The 19339-nt window shown below is 42.0% G+C and overlaps 1 protein-coding gene across 3 annotated transcripts in view; it reads right to left on the bottom strand.

Moving 5' to 3' along the window:
* The window catches only part of LOC133573042 (uncharacterized), a 68898-nt gene that overhangs the window by 38637 nt on the left and 10922 nt on the right, over positions 1 to 19339 (bottom strand). For all 3 annotated transcript variants that reach the window (XR_009810736.1, XM_061926023.1, XM_061926024.1), the window contains exons 2-3: positions 4278 to 5606; positions 4057 to 4209 (exon numbers count right to left, since the gene is read on the bottom strand). Coding sequence is in view for 2 of the 3 variants with exons in the window: in XM_061926023.1 (XP_061782007.1) it covers positions 4057 to 4209; positions 4278 to 5606 (1482 nt within the window). In the remaining variant the exon portion in view is untranslated. The remainder of the gene's footprint in view (positions 1 to 4056; positions 4210 to 4277; positions 5607 to 19339) is intronic.

Below are 19339 nucleotides of genomic sequence, written 5' to 3'. Positions count from 1 at the left end.
ATATATATATATATATATATATATATATATGTATGTGTGGGAAAAATATATATATATATATATATATATATTGCGCTCTACTACGGTATCGAGCACTATTTTTTGGATAACCTTATTAAGACATATATATATATATATATATATATATATCCATCCATCCATTTTTTTACCGCTTATTCCCTTTGGGGTATATATATATATATATATATATATATACCGTATTTTCCGCACCATAAGGCGCCCTGGGTTATAAGCCGCGCCTTCAATGAACGGCATATTTCAAAACTTTGTCCACCTATAAGCCGCCCCGTGTTGTAAGCCGCATCTAACTGCGCTAAAGGAATGTCAAAAAAACAGTCAAATAGGTCAGTCAAACTTTAATAATATATTAAAACCAGCGTGATGTGGGCGCGCATGGAGTCGTATATCAACATGGACGAAGCTGCGTGAAAAAAGCCACCCGGCCTCTTCGCGTAAACTTAAACTTACCTTAACCACTCGCTCATCCTTTTTTCATCCATCCCTTCGAGTTAGCTTTTATGATGACGCCGGCTGGAAAGGTCTCTTTTGGCAAGGTCTTCCTTTTGAATATCACCATGGGTGGAAGTTTCTGGCCATTAGCATGGCAAGCTAGAACCACAGTGAAGGATGACTTCTCATTCCCTGTGGTGCGAATATTCACCGTACGTGCTCCTGTTGTATCCACAGTGCGGTTCACAGGAATATCAGTTGCTGTGAAATAGTAATCCGTGTGCGGATGGAGAGATTGCGTCTTTTCATGAACCGGATCCCTGTCGTTTAGTAGGAGTCATTTTGTGGTCTTTACAGATGTAAACACACAAAGGAAATGAAACGTACGGTAATATCCGCGCGCTTTTTCTTCTTCTACGCGGGCGGGTGGTTGCTTACAGTAGAAGAAGAAGCGCTTCCTGTTCTATGGGGGCGGGTGCTTACCTTGGCGGTTGCTTGCGTAGAAGAAGAAGCGCTTCCTGTTCTACCGGGAAAAAAGATGGCGGCTGTTTACCGTAGTTACGAGACCGAAACTTTATGAAAATGAATCTTAATATTTATCCATATATAAAGCGCACCGGGTTATAAGGCGCACTGTCAGCTTTTGAGAAAATTTGTGGTTTTTAGGTGCGCCTTATAGTGCGGAAAATACGGTGTGTATATATATATATATATATATATATATATATATTATATATATATATTATCTACATCCTGAAAATATGCAAACAAAACTGTGTTTAGATAATTGATACTTCAAACTTGCATAAATATAACATGAATATAACATAACTTGGCTTCTGAGAGCTTCAAAATGTAATGAATAAAATGCTAAAGTTGTTGATGAACAAGCAATTATTTTAATAATTAAATATGGTCATTTTAAATGAATTATTATGATCATTTAAAATTAATTATTTCAAATATGTTTATTTTAATGTATAATTCTATGGCTGGATGTAATAAGGAGTCAGAAAAAATACAAATAGTAAAAATTTATTTAGTTTTTTTTTTTAAATCAATAAATATATTTATTTTTAGGTAAGATAAACATAATAATACAATTTATCTCTAGTCTGGATGATTTAGTTCTTGTCACCCTGTTGTCCTCCCGTTGTGAAAAAAGGCTGTCCTCACTCAGGTCCGCATGGAGCTGGAGGGGGCGTGGCCTCCAGCTCCGGCTGAAAATCGGGAGATTTTCGGGAGAATATTTGTCCCGGGAGGTTTTCGGGTGATGCGCTGAATTTCGGGAGTCTCCCGGAAAATTCGGGAGGGTTGGCAAGTATGGTATAATGTAACAATAGTGACACAAAGTAAGCAGTTTTTACTTGAAAACTGTCATTGCTCCAATAAAATAAACACTTATAATTGATGCATGGATCTGAAGTTGATCTATGGATTTAAACGTTGACAGTAAAAAAAGAATATATTTATATAAGACTCATTTTTACCATTTTGGATCCCCTAGACCAGGAAATATTCAACAAAATTGTTTTGGGGGCCACATTTCCAGAAAACAAAAGGACTGGGTGGTTGTGGGCCTGACTTCTCCCTGCACTATTAGTTTCATTATATCCTGGAGAACAAGCGTCCTCTACAGTAGACGTTTGGCTATGGTCCATTTATCTTGAAAGAGTTACAGGAGCGCTCTGCGGTTTTTAAGGACCTTCTGCAAAAAAGAACTCGTATTTTTTTTAAGAATCCACTTCAACAATGTGAGTCCCTCGCGGTTGAAAAGCCCAAATGATGAAAAAGAGAGGACCTAAAATGGAACCTTGAGGAACACCTCTGGTATAAGTAAAGAAGTGGAACAAATGACTACTGACTGCACCTGGAGTAAACAAGCAACACCTTAGTTAAATAACTGTAACTGCCAAAAACCAGAGGACTTAAAGGGGTGCCTTGAGGAACCCCTCAGTTGTGCAAATCACAAGTTTGGACCCCCTTTGTTTGCTAGCAGTGTTAGAATGTCACTGCAAGGATCTGCCGACGTTCCTCTTTACTACAGGGGTACTCCACTCATTTAAGTCATTTTCTGCAAAAACGACTACCGCATTTTTCGGAATATAAGTCGCACCGGCCGAAAATGCATAATAAAAAAACATATACCGTATTTTCCGCACTATAAGGCGCGCCTAAAAACCACAAATTTTCTCAAAAGCTGACAGTGCGCCTTATAACCCGGTGCGCTTTATATATGGATTAATATTAAGATTCATTTTCATAAAGTTTCGGTCTCGCAACTACGGTAAACAGCCGCCATCTTTTTTCCCCGTAGAAGAGGAAGTGCTTCTTCTTCTACGCAAGCAACCGCCAAGGTAAGCACCCGCCCCCATAGAACAGGAAGCGCTTCTTCTTCTACTATAAGCAATCACCCGCCCGCGTAGAAGAAGAAGAAGCGCGCGGATATTACGTTTCATTTCCTTTGTGTGTTTACATCTGTAAAGACCACAAAATGGCTCCTACTAAGCGACAGGGATCCGGTTCATGAAAAGACGCAATCTCTCCATCCGCACACAGACTACTATTTCACAGCAACTGCCTAAAGACTTTCAAGAAAAGCTGACTACTTTCCGTGCATATTGTAAAAACAAGATAGCTGAAAAAAAGATCCGGCCAGAGAACATTATCAACATGGACGAGGTTCCACTGACTTTTGATATTCCTGTGAACCGCACTGTGGATACAACGGGAGCACGTACGGTGAATATTCGCACCACAGGGAATGAGAAGTCATCCTTCACTGTGGTTCTAGCTTGCCATGCTAATGGCCAGAAACTTCCACCCATGGTGATATTCAAAAGGAAGACCTTGCCAAAAGAGACCTTTCCAGCCGGCGTCATCATAAAAGCTAACTCGAAGGGATGGATGGATGAAGAAAAGATGAGCGAGTGGTTAAGGGAAGTTTACGCGAAGAGGCCGGGTGGCTTTTTTCACGCAGCTCCGTCCATGTTGATATACGACTCCATGCGCGCCCACATCACGCTGGTTTGTAATATATTATTAAAGTTTGACTGACCTATCTGACTGTTTTTTTGACATTCCTTTAGCGCAGTTAGATGCGGCTTATAACACGGGGCGGCTTATAGGTGGACAAAGTTTTGAAATATGCCGTTCATTGAAGGCGCGGCTTATAACCCAGGGCGGCTTATGGTGCGGAAAATACGGTATATATATATATCTTAACCACGCCCCCAACCACGCCCCCCACCCCGACCACGCCCCCACCCCCCGAAATCGGAGGTCTCAAGGTTGGCAAGTATGGTGAAGTGTGTATGACAAGTGGTCAAACATAGGTACTGCAGTGTGTGTGTTCAATCAGTCAATCAAAGTTGACTTATATACCCCAAAATCACGAGTGTCTCAAAGGGCTGCACAAGCCACAACCACATCCTCGGCTCAGATCCCACATCAGGGCAAGAAAAACTCAAGCCAATGGGATGACAATGAGAAACCTTGGTATTGGTCCCCACGAGGCCGTACCTGACACGTGTGTGTGTGTGTGTGTGTGTGTGTGTGTGTGTGTGTGTGTGTGTTTGGTCTTACATTGGTCCAGCAGTGAGCAACTCCTCTGCCGCCATGCTTCTTCAGTGACTTGATCAAAGCGGGAACGTCTTTCTCCAGCCGCCGCGCATCAGCCGAACCGGCGTCACACAGACCCAACTCCGCCCCCAGATCTGACATCATGTGACCTGACAACTGCGAGGGAAGGCGGGAGGTGAGTGTCCTGAAAGGTGCCTAATGGTAAAATGTCGGCGAAGTCTTACGTGGATGTCTTTGGGACGTTGCTGTACTGACTGGATGTTCCTCAGCACGGTGTCTCCAAAGCGCTGAGGAATGTTCTGGGTGAAACTGTCCAGGACATCCTTGTAGAAGTCCGTCACATTCTTCAGGAAGTTGAGTCGCTCGTCTTTTCCCAGGTTCACAGCCAGCAGGCAGTCGCGAGCGCCGGAGCCCAAGATGACCTCGGCCGCGGGAAGCCGCTCCGCCTCGTCGCACAGAAGTGTGCAGTCGGGCCTTTCGATGAAGCGCGCGGCGGCGGACGGGCGGAGGAGGGCGACGGAGAAGGAGCGAAGCAGCCCGGAGGTCAGATGCAGCTCCGTGGCCACGTCTGCGACGCCGCCTTGCTCGGCCAGATCCCGGAGGGGCTCCAGCGCCTCGGACAGGAAGAGGAAACACAGCTTGAATTCAGCGTCTGTCATCTGGGCTTTGATGGGCGAACCCCGTAACTGAAAATCCTGCGCCAGGTCCTCCCAGCTGTCCGCCATCCTCTGGATGGAGCGGACGAGGAACATGAAGTGCTCTGAGATGGGAGTGCACACATGCACAGGAGGCTGAGCAAAGACCGCCTTGAGAACGTCGCTGGCGGAGGAGCAGAGTAAGTAGTGCTCCTGGACGTCTCCCACAAAGTCCACCGCTCTCTTGAAGGAGCCCAGCAGCGCCATCAGGCAGGCTTTCCCCAGCATGTCAGGGAGTCGGCAAAGAGAGACCACATAGGGGAAGAGGCACCTGACCGAAGACTCCAGCGCCTCACAGTTGCTGTAGACAAAAGTCAGGTTGGACACGGCCGTCCCCAGTGTCTCCTTCAGCATCGCCGCCAGAACCTCCGAGATGAGGAGCGGCAGGACAGGGGCCACCTTCAGAGACCCCAGCACACGGACCACCTGAACCCCCCGGCTCTGGTCCAGGTAGCTTACCAAGAGTAGGATGCCTTGTTCCACCTTCAGCTTCTTCAGATCAAAGAGGTAAAGACAGTACGGGGAGTGCGAGCACACCCGAGCCAGGTCTTTGACCCCAGCCGGACTCCAGATGGCATCCAGGGGAAGGTCTGAGCTGAACTCCTGATCTTCACAGCGTGTCCTCATGAGGCTCAACAAGGTCTCCGTGACGTGGAAACAGTCCTTACTCTTCACTCCACTCTTCTCCATCACATCCATCATCTCATCTTCGTCGTCGGATATCATGATGACCACGTCTCCGCGTGGGCTCGTGGGCTTTTTTGTTACGATACCCTCTGACTTCACAGTGATTCCCGTAGTCAGGGGCGCAGCCTTCAGGGAACCCGTGGGAGAACATGTTTCCTGACAGGGATTAGCCTGCACAAATATGGCAAAAGTCAATAAATCAATACATCCAACAATAAATACAAATGAACTCCATAACTTGGCCGTCATCTATAAGTTGCTACTAAGGCTGAAACGACGCGTCGACGTAGTCGACGTCATCGGTTACGTAAATACGTCGACGCCGTTTTTGTGCGTCGGCGCGTCGCATATTTACGTCACACTACTTTACTGTCATGGCGGAGCGCAAAGCAGACGATGCGAGCGAGGGGAAAAAAGTACGCCAAAAGTCGTCAAAAGTGTGGGAGTATTTCAATAAACGGCCTAATAATGTTGTTGTATGCACACTGTGTCGAGCGGAAATGGCCTATCATAGCAGCACAACGGCTATGAACGAACATTTGAAAAGAAAACCCCCGACAGCGTTCTTGCCATCACCATCAACAAGTCAATCGTCCGCGTGCGTATACGTTGTCATTATTACACAAAAACATGAATGTGTCATTTGTATCTGCGTTGTAAATTCATAAACTAAAGTACCGTTTCGCTCTGAGAGGCGCGTTTGGCGTGCCTGTTCAGTGTTTACAAAGACGCGCTCCTCTTTAACGCTGTGGAGAGGCGGCGGCGGCGAGCGAGCGGCGAGGCGGGGCGCGCCGGGAGCGACGCCGCAATCGTGCCCAGGTGCGCGATCCGCGCAGTTGGAAGAGAAAAGACTTTGTGTAAAATGAAAAGATTGTAAACCTGGCAAAGCCGTCTGGCGTTCAGTCTGTCGGTCCTGAAAGAACCCCACGGCACAAGACGTGTCACAAACGCTAACGTTAATTAGTTGTGCAAATACCTTTTACAACATTAACAGTTACATATACTATGTACAAACCAACAATTAACTTTCACTTTAATCATACTATCATTGTTGTGTTATTAAGCAAAATAAGCAATACTTTTACTTTTGTTGAAATGTTTACACTGTACACTTTTTTGTATTGGATGTTTAGCTTTATTTTTGCACATTTTAGCAAATAAGCAATACTTTTACTTTTGTTGAAATGTTTACACTTGTTACAGAATATTTCCGTTTTGCACTTTTTTGTATTGGATGTTTATCTTTATTTTTGCACATTTTAAAGCAAAATAAGCAATACTTTTACTTTTGAAATGCTTATACTATTCCAGAATATTAAGATTTGCACTGGATATTTACTTTTATATTTGCACATTAAAAAGCAAATAAGCTACTTTTAATTTTGTTAAATGTTAAAAGTTTTAAATGTTTACATTGTTACAGAATATTTTGTCATGTTGTTGTCAATGTTGACTGAGTGGCCATACTTTTTTTTTTGTAAATAAAAGCCATGCCTTTTGAAAAAACTGGCCTACATTTATTTTTTCCTCTTCATTTTAAATTAAAAAAAAAATCGGTAAAAGGAAAAATAATCTATAGATTAATCGAAAAAAATAATCTATAGATTAACCGATTAATCGAAAAAAATAATCTATAGATTAATCGATAGAAAAATAATCGTTAGCTGCAGCCCTAGTTGCTACGTGTGTTTGTTTTCAGGGTGCATGAGGGTGAACGGAGTGAATGGTCCTGTCGGCCATACACAATCTTTGTCTCGGTGGGTGGAGGCAGGAACATTTAGAGTGCACACACAGAATGCACCGACAAGGAGCCTCGCTAGTGAAAAGCACCGCTAGGTAACAAAAATTAGGAGGAAAAAAGATGATGTGCGGATCGATAACGAAACATCGATACCAGATCATCAATTCCCAAATCAAAATATTTTGACACTTAAAGTTAAAGTAGCAATAATTGTCACACACACACACTAGGTGTGGCGAAAGTGTTCTCTGCATTTGACCCATCACCCTTAACCACCCCCTGGGAGCTAAAGGGAGCAGTGAGCAGCATCGGTGGCCGCGCCCGGGAATCATTTTAGTGATTTAACCCCCAATTCCAAGCCTATGCTGAGTGCCAAGCAGGGAGGTAATGGCTCCCATTTTTATAGTCTTTGCTATGACTAGGCCGGGGTTTGAACTCACAACCTACCCATCTCAGGGTGGAACAGGAACTCATTGAGATTTGTCTAAACTAGGGTTGTACGGTATACCGGTACTAGTATAGTATCGCGGTACTAATGAATCAAAAACGGTACTATACTCTGTTTGAAAAGTACCAGTTCCCATTTTTTTATTTCTTTAACGGGCTTGACGGTGCGTCGTCATGTGGTGACATTGCTGGTTTTAGGAGCAGAGGAGCATGTATGGCAGCGCACACACACAGAGTACTTACAAGCAGACACAGTGTGTAGACAGAAAAGGGAGAATGGACGCATTTTGGTGTAAAAAGTGAAGATAAAGGTGAAGTTATAACACTGAAACACCCTCAGGAAGAGCTGCTTTAAGACATGGCTAACATCCATCCACAGTGTTTCAGCTACTTCTAAATCACTAATCCTGGTCTCCATGGCGACAAAGTAAGTTTCTTACAAGTAGCATTATCACTGGAGGACGAGGAATAGCTAAACATGCTTCACTACACACCGAAGGAGGATACAATAGCTCACCGCCGTCACAATGTAAACAAACGCCATGGGTGGATCTACACCTGACATCCACTGTAATGATACCAAGTACAAGAGTCGATACTACTATGATTACGTCGATTTTTTTTATCGTCACAAAAATCTTTTTTCTTCATAATTGATTATGTTTATAAAGTCAGTAAATATGTCCCTGGACACATGAGGACTTTGAATATGACCAATGTATGATCCTGGTATCGCATCGATACCTAAATGTGTGGTATCATCCAAAACAAGTATCAAAGAAGAGAAGAATAAGTGATTATTACATTTTAACAGAAGTGTAGATAGAACATGCTAAAACAGAAAATAAGCAGATATTAACAGTAAATGAACAAATAATCAATTTTTACAGTTTGTCCCTCATAATGTGTACAAAATAATAGGTGTATAAATGACACAATATGTTACTGCATAGACTAATTAGGAGTCTTTGTTTGTTTACTTACTACTAAAAGACAAGTTCACTATTTTATTTAAAGACTAAATGACAATAATAAACATATGTTTCATATACACTAACATTTTTTGTTCAAATAAAGATAATAACATTTTTTTGTGGTCCCCTTTATTTAGAAAAATATGGAAATACATTTTGGTACTGGTACCAACATATTGGTATGGGGACAACCCTAGTACATAGTAAAACAAAATCTAGTATGTAGTAAAATAATCCTAGTATGTAGTAAAACAAAGCTAGTATGTAGTAAAACAAAGCTAGTATATAGTAAAATAAAGCTAGTATGTAGTAAAACAAAGCTAGTATGTAGTAAAACAAAGCTAGTATATAGTAAAATAAAGCTAGTATATAGTAAAACAAAGCTAGTATGTAGTAAAACAAAGCTAGTATATAGTAAAACAAAGCTAGTATGTAGTAAAACAAAGCTAGTATATAGTAAAACAAAGCTAGTATGTAGTAAAACAAAGCTAGTATGTAGTAAAACAAAGCTAGTATGTAGTAAAACAAAGCTAGTATGTAGTAAAACAAAGCTAGTATGTAGTAAAACAAAGCTAGTATATAGTAAAACAAAGCTAGTATGTAGTAAAACAAAGCTAGTATGTAGTAAAACAAAGCTAGTATATAGTAAAACAAACCTAGTATGTAGTAAAATAATCCTAGTATGTAGTAAAACAAAGCTAGTATGTAGTAAAACAAAGCTAGTATATAGTAAAATAAAGCTAGTATATAGTAAAACAAAGCTAGTATGTAGTAAAACAAAGCTAGTATGTAGTAAAACAAAGCTAGTATGTAGTAAAACAAAGCTAGTATGTAGTAAAACAAAGCTAGTATATAGTAAAACAAAGCTAGTATGTAGTAAAACAAACCTAGTATATAGTAAAATAAAGCTAGTATGTAGTAAAACAAAGCTAGTATGTAGTAAAACACAGCTAGTATGTAGTAAAACAAAGCTAGTATGTAGTAAAACAAAGCTAGTATGTAGTAAAACAAAGCTAGTATGTAGTAAAACAAAGCTAGTATATAGTAAAATAAAGCTAGTACCGTATTTTCCGCACTATAAGGCGCACCTAAAAACCACAAATTTTCTCAAAAGCTAACAGTGCGCCTTATAACCCGGTGCGCTTTATTACGATTCATTTTCATAAAGTTTAGGTCTCGCAACTACGGTAAACAGCCGCCATCTTTTTTCCCCGTAGAAGAAGCGCGCGGTGCATGCTGGGATATGTGACGTTTCATTTCCATTTGTGTGTTTATGTAAAGACCCCAAATGGCTCCTATTAAGTGTGTTGTCTGTCTAATTATAAATAATGCAGACGAGGCGTGTTAACTGAGTTCTCAACGTTTACTCACAGCGTGCTCATAACCACATTCTAACTGCCAGCATACAACAACGCTTCTCAGGGCTACCGCGCATGCTCGTAACTATCGTTGCATGCTGGGTAGTGTAGTTGTTATATTTGCTAGCTCATAACAGCACATTGAGAGACACGCTTACGCGCTTAATTCAATACTCGCCGTCATTCCGGGTGGATTGACAAAAGACCTCCAGCCGCTAGATATTGGTGTCAACAGGGCATTCGAAGCTAGACTGCTAACTGCGTGGGAACAATGGATGACAGAAGGCGAACACACCTTCACTAAGACGAGGAGGCAGCGCCAGACGACGCCAACATCTGCCAGTGGATCGTAAATTTGCCCAACTTTTCACTTCGGACACCGAAGACGAAGGATTTACGAATGAAGAATAACTTCAGAAAGTGAGCGCTATGTTTATTTTGTGTGTTGTGACATTAACGTTCGAGCAACATTATGTTGCTATTGCTCTGCACTATTTTGAATTTTACTATGTTTGTGATTGCACATTTGCGTACATTTTGGGACAGAGTTGTTAGAACGCTGGTTTTTAATATATTATTAAAGTTTGACTGACCTATCTGACTGTTTTTTTGACATTCCTTTAGCGCAGTTAGATGCGGCTTATAACACGGGGCGGCTTATAGGTGGACAAAGTTTTGAAATATGCCGTTCATTGAAGGCGCGGCTTATAACCCAGGGCGCCTTATGGTGCGGAAAATACGGTAGTAAAACAAAGCTAGTATGTAGTAAAACAAAGCTAGTATGTAGTAAAACAAAGCTAGTATGTAGTAAAACAAAGCTAGTATATAGTAAAATAAAGCTAGTATATAGTAAAATAAAGCTAGTATATAGTAAAACAAAGCTAGTATGTAGTAAAACAAAGCTAGTATATAGTAAAATAAAGCTAGTATATAGTAAAACAAAGTTAGTATGTAGTAAAACAAAGCTAGTATGTAGTAAAACAAAGCTAGTATGTAGTAAAACAAAGCTAGTATGTAGTAAAACAAAGCTAGTATATAGTAAAACAAAGCTAGTATGTAGTAAAACAAAGCTAGTATGTAGTAAAACAAAGCTAGTATATAGTAAAATAAAGCTAGTATATAGTAAAACAAAGCTAGTATGTAGTAAAACAAAGCTAGTATATAGTAAAATAAAGCTAGTATATAGTAAAACAAAGCTAGTATGTAGTAAAACAAAGCTAGTATATAGTAAAATAAAGCTAGTATGTAGTAAAACAAAGCTAGTATATAGTAAAATAAAGCTAGTATATAGTAAAACAAAGCTAGTATGTAGTAAAACAAAGCTAGTATATAGTAAAATAAAGCTAGTATATAGTAAAACAAAGCTAGTATATAGTAAAACAAAGCTAGTATATAGTAAAACAAAGCTAGTATATAGTAAAACAAAGCTAGTATATAGTAAAATAAAGCTAGTATATAGTAAAACAAAGCTTACTACTAAAAGACAAGTTGTCTAGTATGTTCACTATTTTATTTAAGGATTAAATGACAATAATAAACATATGTTTGATGTACACTAACATTTGTTGTTACAATAAAGACAATAATGACGTTTTTTGTGGTCCCCTTTATTTAGAAGAGTATGAAAATATATTTTGGTAGCGGTACTAAAATGTTGGTATGGAACAAGCCTAGTTGAAACTAAAGGTGATTGGTGGGAGTGACTCTTCCTTCCCCCCCAGGTCAGCAGGCCATGAAGTGTCAGACTGTGCTCAGTCCTTCACTTTGTCTTTTGTTTCTTTAAGAACATGACTGGAAACTCAAATGAGTCACTCTGCAGGTTTGAACACGCCAAATTTTCGGATTTTCTGTCAGGTTTGTCACTGACAGTTTAGTTATGTTTTGAGTTTTTCCTGTTTGTCTTTATTTCCTGTCGGCGCTCTTATTTTGGTTATTTCCTACTTGTCTCCCTGAGTGCTGTGTCCCCTCAGCTGTGGCTGATTGGCACCTGGCCACACCTGGTGTCAATCAGCCAGCTGCTATTTAAACCCGCCTTCTCCTCCAGTCAGTGCTGGATTATTGTCATTCCTACTTGTCGATGCCAGTGTAGCGGTAAGCTATATATTGTAGTTGTTTGTAGCTTGCTGTCTTTTTGTTCCTCGTCTTACAGTTCCTGTTTTCCTGGCATCCTGTTTCCTGTTCCTAGTTCCTGGTTTGGGTTTTTTCCTTTATTTTATGAACATTAAATCATGTTTTCCCACACAATGCCTTCCGCCTTCTCTGCATCTTGGGGTTCGTATCCAACAAACTCTGACAAAAGTCCTACTAAAACATTTGGACAGACTTTTGAGTGTCGTGTGTCCATCCATCCATCCATCTTCTTCCGCTTATCCGAGGTCGGGTCGCGGGGGCAGCAGCCTAAGCAGGGAAGCCCAGACTTCCCTCTCCCCAGCCACTTCGTCCAGCTCTTCCTGTGGGACCCCGAGGCGTTCCCAGGCCAGCCGAGAGACATAGTCTTCCCAACGTGTCCTGGGTCTTCCCCGCGGCCTCCTACCGGTCGGACGTGCCCTAAACACCTCCCTAGGGAGGCGTTCGGGTGGCATCCTAACCAGATGCCCGAACCACCTCATCTGGCTCCTCTCGATGCGGAGGAGCAGCGGCTTTACTTTGAGCTCCCCCCGGATGACAGAGCTTCTCACCCTATCTCTAAGGGAGAGCCCCGCCACTCGGCGGAGGAAACTCATTTAGGTCGCTTGTACCCGTGATCTTGTCCTTTCGGTCATAACCCAAAGCTCATGACCATAGGTGAGGATGGGAACGTAGATCGACCGGTAAATCGAGAGCTTTGCCTTCCGGCTCAGCTCCTTCTTCACCACAACGGATCGATACAGCGTCCGCATTACTGAAGACGCCGCACCGATCCGCCTGTCGATCTCACCATCCACTCTTCCCTCACTCGTGAACAAGACTCCGAGGTACTTGAACTCCTCCACTTGGGGCAAGATCTCCTCCCCAACCCGGAGATGGCACTCCACCCTTTTCCGGGCAAGAACCATGGACTCGGACTTGGAGGTGCTGATTCTCATCCCAGTCGCTTCACACTCGGCTGCGAACCGATCCAGTGAGAGCTGAAGATCCTGGCCAGATGAAGCCATCAGGACCACATCATGTTTAAAAAGCAGAGACCTAATCCTGCAGCCACCAAACCGGATCCCCTCAACGCCTTGACTGCGCCTAGAAATTCTGTCCATAAAAGTTCAGAACAGAATGGGTGACAAAGGGCAGCCTTGGCGGAGTCCAACCCTCACTGGAAACGTGTCCGACTTACTACCGGCAATGCGGACCAAGCTCTGACACTGATCATACAGGGAGCGGACTGCCACAATCAGACAGTCCGATACCCCATACTCTCTGAGCACTCCCCACAGGACTTCCCGAGGGACACGGTCGAATGCCTTCTCCAAGTCCACAAAACACATGTAGACTGGTTGGGCAAACTCCCATGCACCCTCAAGGACCCTGCCCAGAGTATAGAGCTAGTCCACAGCTCTATACTCGCACACTCCTTCGTCCTGGAGTGTCGTGTGTAATGTTCTTTATTTTCAATGGAACATTTCAATTTTTAGTGTTGTTTACTGGCGTCATATTGCAGTCTACACTGCCATCTACTGGCCGCACTTATCATTACACCATGCTCTAAATAAAATTGCTTCGAGGTCGGTAAGCACAACCAAAATGATTCCGTACATTAGGCGCACAGTCCATTTTTGATAAAATTAAAGGATTTTATAGTTTCACTGCTGAGTACACTACTAGCACAGAGAAATGGGCGTGTGTTTGTAATAGTATGATGTCACTACTAAACATCTCATATTGATCTCAATTTTACTCACATGACACTCCTTTGGGGATTAACTTGTTGTATACAAACCCCGTTTCCATATGAGTTGGGAAATTGTGTTAGATGTAAATATAAACGGAATACAATGATTTGCAAATCCTTTTCAAGCCATATTCAGTTGAATATGCTACAAAGACAACATATTTGATGTTCAAACTGACAAACTTTTTTTTTTTTTTTGCAAATAATCATTAACTTTAGAATTTGATGGCAGCAACACGTGACAAAGAAGTTGGGAAAGGTGGCAATAAATACTGATAAAGTTGAGGAATGCTCATCAAACACTTATTTGGAACATCCCACAGGTGTGCAGGCTAATTGGGAACAGGTGGGTGCCATGATTGGCTATAAAAACAGCTTCCGAAAAAATGCTCAGTCTTTCACAAGAAAGGATGGGGCGAGGTACACCCCTTTGTCCACAACTGCGTGAGCAAATAGTCAAACAGTTTAAGAACAACGTTTCTCAAAGTGACATTGCAAGAAATTTAGGGATTTCAACATCTACGCTCCATAATATCATCAAAAGGTTCAGAGAATGTGGAGAAATCACTCCACGTAAGCGGCATGGCCGGAAACCAACATTGAATGACCGTGACCTTCCATCCCTCAGACGGCACTGTATCAAAAACCGACATCAATCTCTAAAGGATATCACCACATGGGCTCAGGAACACTTCAGAAAACCACTGTCAGTAACTACAGTTGGTCACTACATCTGTAAAGTGCAAGTTAAAGCTCTACTATGCCAAGCCAAAGCCATTTATCAACAACACCCAGAAACGCCGTCGGCTTCTCTGGGCCCGAGATCATCTAAGATGGACTCATGCAAAGTGGAAAAGTGTTCTGTGGTCTGACGAGTCCACATTTCAAATTTTTTGGGGAAATATTCGACATTGTGTCATCCGGACCAAAGGGGAAGCAAACCATCCAGACTGTTATCGACGCCAAGTTGAAAAGCCAGCATGTGTGATGGTATGGGGGTGCATTAGTGCCCAAGACATGGGTAACTTACACATCTGTGAAGGCACCATTAATGCTGAAAGGTACATACAGGTTTTGGAACAACATATGCTGCCATCTTTAACACCGTCTTTTTCATGGACGCCCCTGCTTATTTCAGCAAGACAATGCCAAGCCACATTCAGCACGAGTTACAACAGCGTGGCTTCGTAAAAAAAAAAGAGTCCGGGTACTTTCCTGGTCCGCCTGCAGTCCAGACCTGTCTCCCATCGAAAATGTGTGGCGCATTATGAAGCGTAAAATACGACAGCGGAGACCCCGGACTGTTGAACGACTGAAGCTCTACATAAAACAAGAATGGGAAAGAATTCCAATTTCAAAGCTTCAACAATTAGTTTCCTCAGTTCCCAATCGTTTATTGAGTGTTGTTAAAAGAAAAGGCCATGTAACACAGTGGTGAACATGCCCTTTCCCAACTACTTTGGCACGTGTTGCAGCCATGAAATTCTAAGTTAGTTATTATTTGCAAAAAAAAAATAAAGTATATGAGTTTGAACATCAAATATGTTGTCTTTGTAGTGAATTCAATTGAATATGGCTTGAAAAGGATTTGCAAATCATTGTATTCCGTTTATATTTACATCTAACACAATTTCCCAACTCATATGGAAACGGGGTTTGTAGTTTTGCAAGTGTTTAAGCATCTTTTGACACAGACTTATCTCAGATTTTGGACTTTTACATCATCACTGCATTCAATTTCACGGCAATGTTTACAAACGCTCCCTTCCTCGATGGCTGCACATCCCGGTCCTTCACACTTCATAAGTCTCCATCCAACGGCTTCAAGCATGCATTGAATCGATGGTTCTGGAGACACAAATCGTTGAACTTGCACTTAACTCGTCTTACGCAAGTCGTTTGGCTTTGCTGTGGGCTTTTGTGAGGTTTTCTCCGCTGCTATGCTAGACTGTATCAATTTCTGACGGGGCAGCACAGGTAGCCTACTTCAGTTCCCTTTTGTAGTTACGTTATAGCGTCCTCAAAAATCTAAACATTTGAAAGCAAGACGGAAGTCTGTGCACGTTTTAAATAAAAGTAACGTAAATAAACGTATAAGACCTTTGAAAATCGCATTTAAGAGATTTTAGACATGTTAGGGCCTTAAATTCAAATTGTTGGATTCAAGACTTTGTAAGACCTCGTGGATACCTTGTATTATAAAAAAGAACGTGTATCTATGTGTTTGTTGTAGGCTGTCTGGAGACACTGTAAGTACATACAGAGTTGAATATAAACATGCATTTGGTGCAGTATAACACCATCATTTGTTTCGCCCTGTATGCAGTGTTGGGACTACAAAGTAACGCGTTACTGTAACGCCGTTAGTTTCGGCGGTAACTAGTAATCTAACGCGTTATTTTTTATATTCAGTAACTCAGTTACCGTTACTACATGATGCGTTACTGCGTTATTTTACGTTACTTTTTATGTAGTATAAAGTGTGTTTTATCGGAGCGCTGCTGTGTCATCGTTCTTTTTCTTCTTGTGTCACAAGCCGGAGAAGAGAGAGAGAGACATGCGCTCTGTGTGGGTGAGTGTGAGTGTGGGGAGGGAGGAGAGGGGGAGGGGGGGGTGTCTGATCATGGCGAAGCCAGAAGTCGAGTTTGCTAACATGGAGATATTTTCACTACTTTTCTTTTGTCGAGCACAAAGAAATTAACATTTTAGTTACCGTATTTTCCGCACCATTAGCCGCACCTAAAAACCACAAATTTACTCAAAAGCTGACAGTGCGGCTTTTAACCCGGTGCGCTTTATATATGGATAAATATTAAGATTCATTTTCATAAAGTTTCGTTCTCGCAACTTCGGTAAACAGCCGCCATCTTTTTTCCCGGTAGAGCAGGAAGCGCTTCTTCTTCTACGCAAGCAACCGCCAAGGTAAGCACCCGCCCCCATAGAACAGGAAGCGCTTCTTCTTGTACTGTAAGCAACCACCCGCCCCCGGAAGAAGAAGAAGCGCGCGGTGCATGCTGGGATATGTGACGTTTCATTTCCATTTGTGTGTTTATGTAAAGACCCCAAAATGGCTCCTATTAAGTGTGTTGTCTGTCTAATTATAAATAATGCAGACGAGGCGTGTTAACTGAGTTCTCAACGTTTACTCACAGCGTGCTCATAACCACATTCTAACTGCCAGCATACAACAACGCTTCTCAGGGCTACCGCGCATGCTCGTCACTATCGTTGCATGCTGGGTAGTGTAGTTGTTATATTTGCTAGCTCATAACAGCACATTGAGAGACACGCTTACGCGCTTAATTCAATACTCGCCGTCATTCCGGGTGGATTGACAAAAGACCTCCAGCCGCTAGATATTGGTGTCAACAGGGCATTCGAAGCTAGACTGCTAACTGCGTGGGAACAATGGATGACAGAAGGCGAACACACCTTCACTAAGACGAGGAGGCAGCGCCAGACGACGCCAACATCTGCCAGTGGATCGTAAATGCCTGGGCAGATATTTCGGTCACAACTGTGGTCCGAGCTTTTCGGAAGGCAGGATTCACAGAACTGCTGGATAACAGTGACACTGACTCCGATGACTTCGACGAGACGGAACCGGCCATTTTGGATCTCACATTTGCCCAACTTTTCACTTCGGACACCGAAGACGAAGGATTTACGAATGAAGAATAACTTCAGAAAGTGAGCGCTATGTTTATTTTGTGTGTTGTGACATTAACGTTCGAGCAACATTATGTTGCTATTGCTCTGCACTATTTTGAATTTTACTATGTTTGTGATTGCACATTTGCGTACATTTTGGGACAGAGTTGTTAGAACGCTGGTTTTTAATATATTATTAAAGTTTGACTGACCTATCTGACTGTTTTTTTGACATTCCCTTTAGCGCAGTTAGATGCGGCTTATAACACGGGGCGGCTTATTGGTGGACAAAGTTATGAAATATGCCATTCATTGAAGGTGCGGCTAATAATCCGGTGCGCCTTATAGTGCGGAAAATACGGTAAATGTAAATTGTGCTTTGGATCAAAGATGCTATCTACTGCCCAAAACAGCAATTCAAATCTGCTGAAACAAGCTACATAAGCAACATGCTTCCACGAAGCTAGTAAAGAGAGATAGAGACTCCAATGACACTTTACCTCCACCACCACCACTTAAGGATTAACTCTGCCTCTGCTCATCATTCACCCCTGAAGGTACACACACTCTGTCAATCAATGTTCCCTCTAATTGTTCATGTGTGTGAGCAAACGCAAAAAGTCCCTGAGCATTGAGTGGAGTCCATGTGAGCAACTTTAGACGTGCACACTGTGGCTACACCAGCAGCACACCTGGCCCAAACCTCACTAAATAACAACTTCAATCTCCATCCATCCATCCATTTTCTACCGCTTGTCCGTTTCGGGGTCGCTGGAGCCTATCTCAGCTGCATTCGGGCGGAAGGCAGTGTACACCCTGGACAAGTCCCCATCTCATCACAGGGCCAACACAGATAGACAGACAACATTCTCTTATTATTATAATCAAATGACAGCAGTCATTTCCATTTCTAATATAAGTGTTTAGGCCCACTTACAATGACAATAGCAACAAATATTGTTTTTCATGAACTGTGTACTTGTATTGTTTGTCTGGGTGGAGGTCCTGCTTTGGAAATAGTTTGTACCCCTTTCAGACATTGCATTTAGTTCCCATTAAAACATTCACATGTTGCACAATGAGATGTAAGCAGGGGATCATGTGTACATTCCTGCAACTTCCTGTTAGTAAAAAATATATTTTTATTAGTATTTATTTAATATACTAACAGCATTTAATGATTAATATTTATAAATTAAGATTCCTAATAAATGACACTAGAATAAGCACACATTTGATTGGTAAATCATAGTGTAACCACCTGGAATGACACTTTATGTGTGGTGTTGGAGTTGTCCGACTTTTTGTGTGGCTGTAAACGCATCACTGGCTAAGTGCCATATGTGCACGTGTTGGCGCACGTGAGAGAGAGCGAGCGGCTGCTGTTGATATAACAAAGTTGCTTTTGGTCTGGTTTGTACTGCAGAAAATGACCACTTTTGCTAGATATCATTTTTTTTTACTAATGTTTTGGTGATGTGTTTATGGCCGACAATAAAGAGTTTTGCTCAGTAAAGTGATGGATGGAATTCATGTCCTCAAAGCGTCTCGACAGACGTTACAATATTTGAACAATGATGACGAAAACTGTTTTCTCTGTCGTGTCCGTGTCGTGTCGAAAATTGTTATGCGCTTATTTTTTTATTTGATTTTGTGCGTGGCATAGATTTGCCGTGCGCAGAGGACGCTTGAGCAGTGCGCAATTGCACATGCGCGCTCCTGAGAGGGAACGTTGCTGTCAATTCTCTTATATACTCTTTCATTCTAGACTTCTAGAGCAGGGGTGCTCACACTTTTTCTGCAGGCGAGCTACTTTTCAATTGATCAAGTCGTGGGGATCTACCTCATTCATATATATCATTTATATTTAC

Source organism: Nerophis lumbriciformis, linkage group LG01, assembly GCF_033978685.3.
Source record: "Nerophis lumbriciformis linkage group LG01, RoL_Nlum_v2.1, whole genome shotgun sequence".
Classification (NCBI taxonomy): domain Eukaryota; kingdom Metazoa; phylum Chordata; class Actinopteri; order Syngnathiformes; family Syngnathidae; genus Nerophis; species Nerophis lumbriciformis.
The sequence above is the reverse complement of the archived record's forward strand: the minus strand, read 5'-3'. Positions and strand labels throughout refer to the sequence as shown.